Source organism: Bison bison, unplaced genomic scaffold (assembly GCF_000754665.1).
Source record: "Bison bison bison isolate TAMUID 2011002044 unplaced genomic scaffold, Bison_UMD1.0 scf7180017864240, whole genome shotgun sequence".
In the NCBI taxonomy this organism is placed as follows: domain Eukaryota; kingdom Metazoa; phylum Chordata; class Mammalia; order Artiodactyla; family Bovidae; genus Bison; species Bison bison.
Window position 1 is genome coordinate 1796954 of NW_011494812.1, and position 2062 is coordinate 1799015.

At 42.4% G+C, this 2062-nt stretch overlaps 1 protein-coding gene across 1 annotated transcript; it reads right to left on the reverse strand.

Annotated features, from left to right (window-relative positions):
• Positions 1–837: 837 nt before the first annotated feature.
• On the reverse strand, positions 838–1767 carry LOC104993547 (olfactory receptor 10J5). The gene has a single exon (XM_010846855.1). It carries the CDS (start codon positions 1765–1767, stop codon positions 838–840), a length of 930 nt encoding a protein of 309 aa, XP_010845157.1.
• Between the last annotated feature and the right edge of the window lie 295 nt (positions 1768–2062).

The window sequence follows — 2062 nt, forward strand, 5'->3', positions numbered from 1 at the left end:
TTCCAGCATGAATTGATAAAACACTTTCCATTCTCCACTGAATTGCCTTTGTTTCTTAAAAAAAAGAAAAAACAAACAGTTAACCATATAGGTATAGGTTTCTTTCTGGACTCTAGTTTGTGCCATTAATGTTTTTCTGTCTTTCTATCAATACTCTCTTGGTTACTATATTTTTAATGCCCTTTCTCTGTGTTATTATATCTTCATTTTTAATACTGTAGAGTACTTTTATGAAATTTGTAAATGCTTATATTTTATTTTGGCAAAAAAAAAGCCTTTAGATTAATAAAACCTACTTCTCTCTTGTAAAAAAAAAAAAAAAAGAAGTGCTACCCTTTTCTGAGGCTCTTCATTTTTCAATCAGCAGGAGTTAAGAAAACCCTTTCTGAAATGACTGCTACAGGGCAAGTGATTCAGCTTCTGAGAATGAAAGCCGTCCTTGGGCTGTCTCTGCTGCTTCATTTCCTAAGACCTCTTCCACATCTGTTCCAGCTGCCTCTTCTCACATCTTCTTACCAGACTACATCAAGGGTCTGACTGCCTGAGAGGAGCCAGGTAAAATGAAGGCCAAAAGAGGTCTCCAAACAGAACTCCTCAGGCACAGAAACAAGTAGTCTTACTCTGGCTTGGAATGATTCTTGTATCTGGTAACAAAATTCATCAGAGCAAAAACCTTGCTTTCTTCTTTGCCCCTACAGCATGAGAAAGAAAAGCATTTCAACTCTTTGACATTATTCTCCACACACATTGTATTTGATGAACTTGTGTATCGTGGCATGTTTGTGAGTAGACACATTACACTGAGCCAAAGGTCTCCTGACAAAACAATTCAATCTGTTAAGAACTGATTCTGCCCACAGCTCTACACAGGGCATCCTTGACCTCCTTGTTCCTAAGACTGTAAACAACAGGGTTCAGCAGGGGAGTGATGATGGTGTAGGTCACAGAGAGAAGAAGATCTTTTTCTATTGCATTTTCTGATTTGGGCTTGAGGTAGGCAATGGCGGCACAGCCGTAGTGGACAACAACCACAGTGAGGTGAGAGGCACACGTGGCAAAGGTCTTCTTGCGGCCCTCGACTGAGGGTATCTTAAGGATGGAAGAGATAATGAGGATGTAGGAAATGAAGACCAGGACAACAGGCACAATAATCACAAATGAACTTACACCATAATTGATGATCTCATTGACAGTGGTATCAATACAAGACAGTTTCATGACTGGGTAAATGTCACAGAAGAAGTGGTCCACCATGGTGCCACAGAAGGGCAAGGTGAACATGGCCGTTACGTGGAGAACTGCCATAACAAGGCCAGTGCCAAAGGACCCACAGACTAACCTAGCACACACGCCTTTGTTCATGAGGACTGTGTACCTCAGGGGCTTGCAGATGGCCACATAATGGTCATAGCCCATTACTGTGAGCAAGAAGCAATTATTAATGGCCAACATGGCAAAAAAGAACATCTGAGTTGCACAGCTTCCCAAAGATATAGGCTGGTTATAAAAAATGAGACCAGAAAGCATTCGTGGGATGATGACCAGCGTGTACACAGTCTCGGAGCTAGACAGCATGCTGAGAAAGAAGTACATGGGAGTGTGGAGGTGACAGTCAATGCAGATGACAGTGATAACGATGATGTTCCCAGTCAGAGTGAAAATGTAGGTGATGAGGAACACCACAAAGAGGGTTATCTGGTGATTTCCAAAGATGGAGAATCCCAGGAAGATGAATTCTGCCACTTCTGTGAAGTTCTTTCTCTGCATTCTGCTATATCAGTGTCCTAAGGCAACAGAGAGAGGCAGTCATCACGGGGAAAATTCCCATCAGCAACTTGACTTCATAGTAAGGGACAATGATAGCTGAATTGAGTGAGCACAGTTCCCCCTTTGTGACCAGAAAGCTCATGTAATGACCCCTGAATAGAAAGAGAAACTCTGGTTGCCTCTGTGGGGTTTATACATGTAAACACAATCATGAGGTGCAAACTTGCCCTGCGCATGGAGACTTCTGAACAAATGCTCACAGCACTGATGTTGGGAAAGGGAAGATCGAGCCGGG

Bases quoted from the DNA above. Each gene is read 5' to 3' on its own strand.
- LOC104993547 (XM_010846855.1), bottom strand. From the start codon at position 1,767: ATGCAGAGAAAGAACTTCACAGAAGTGGCAGAATTCATCTTCCTGGGA.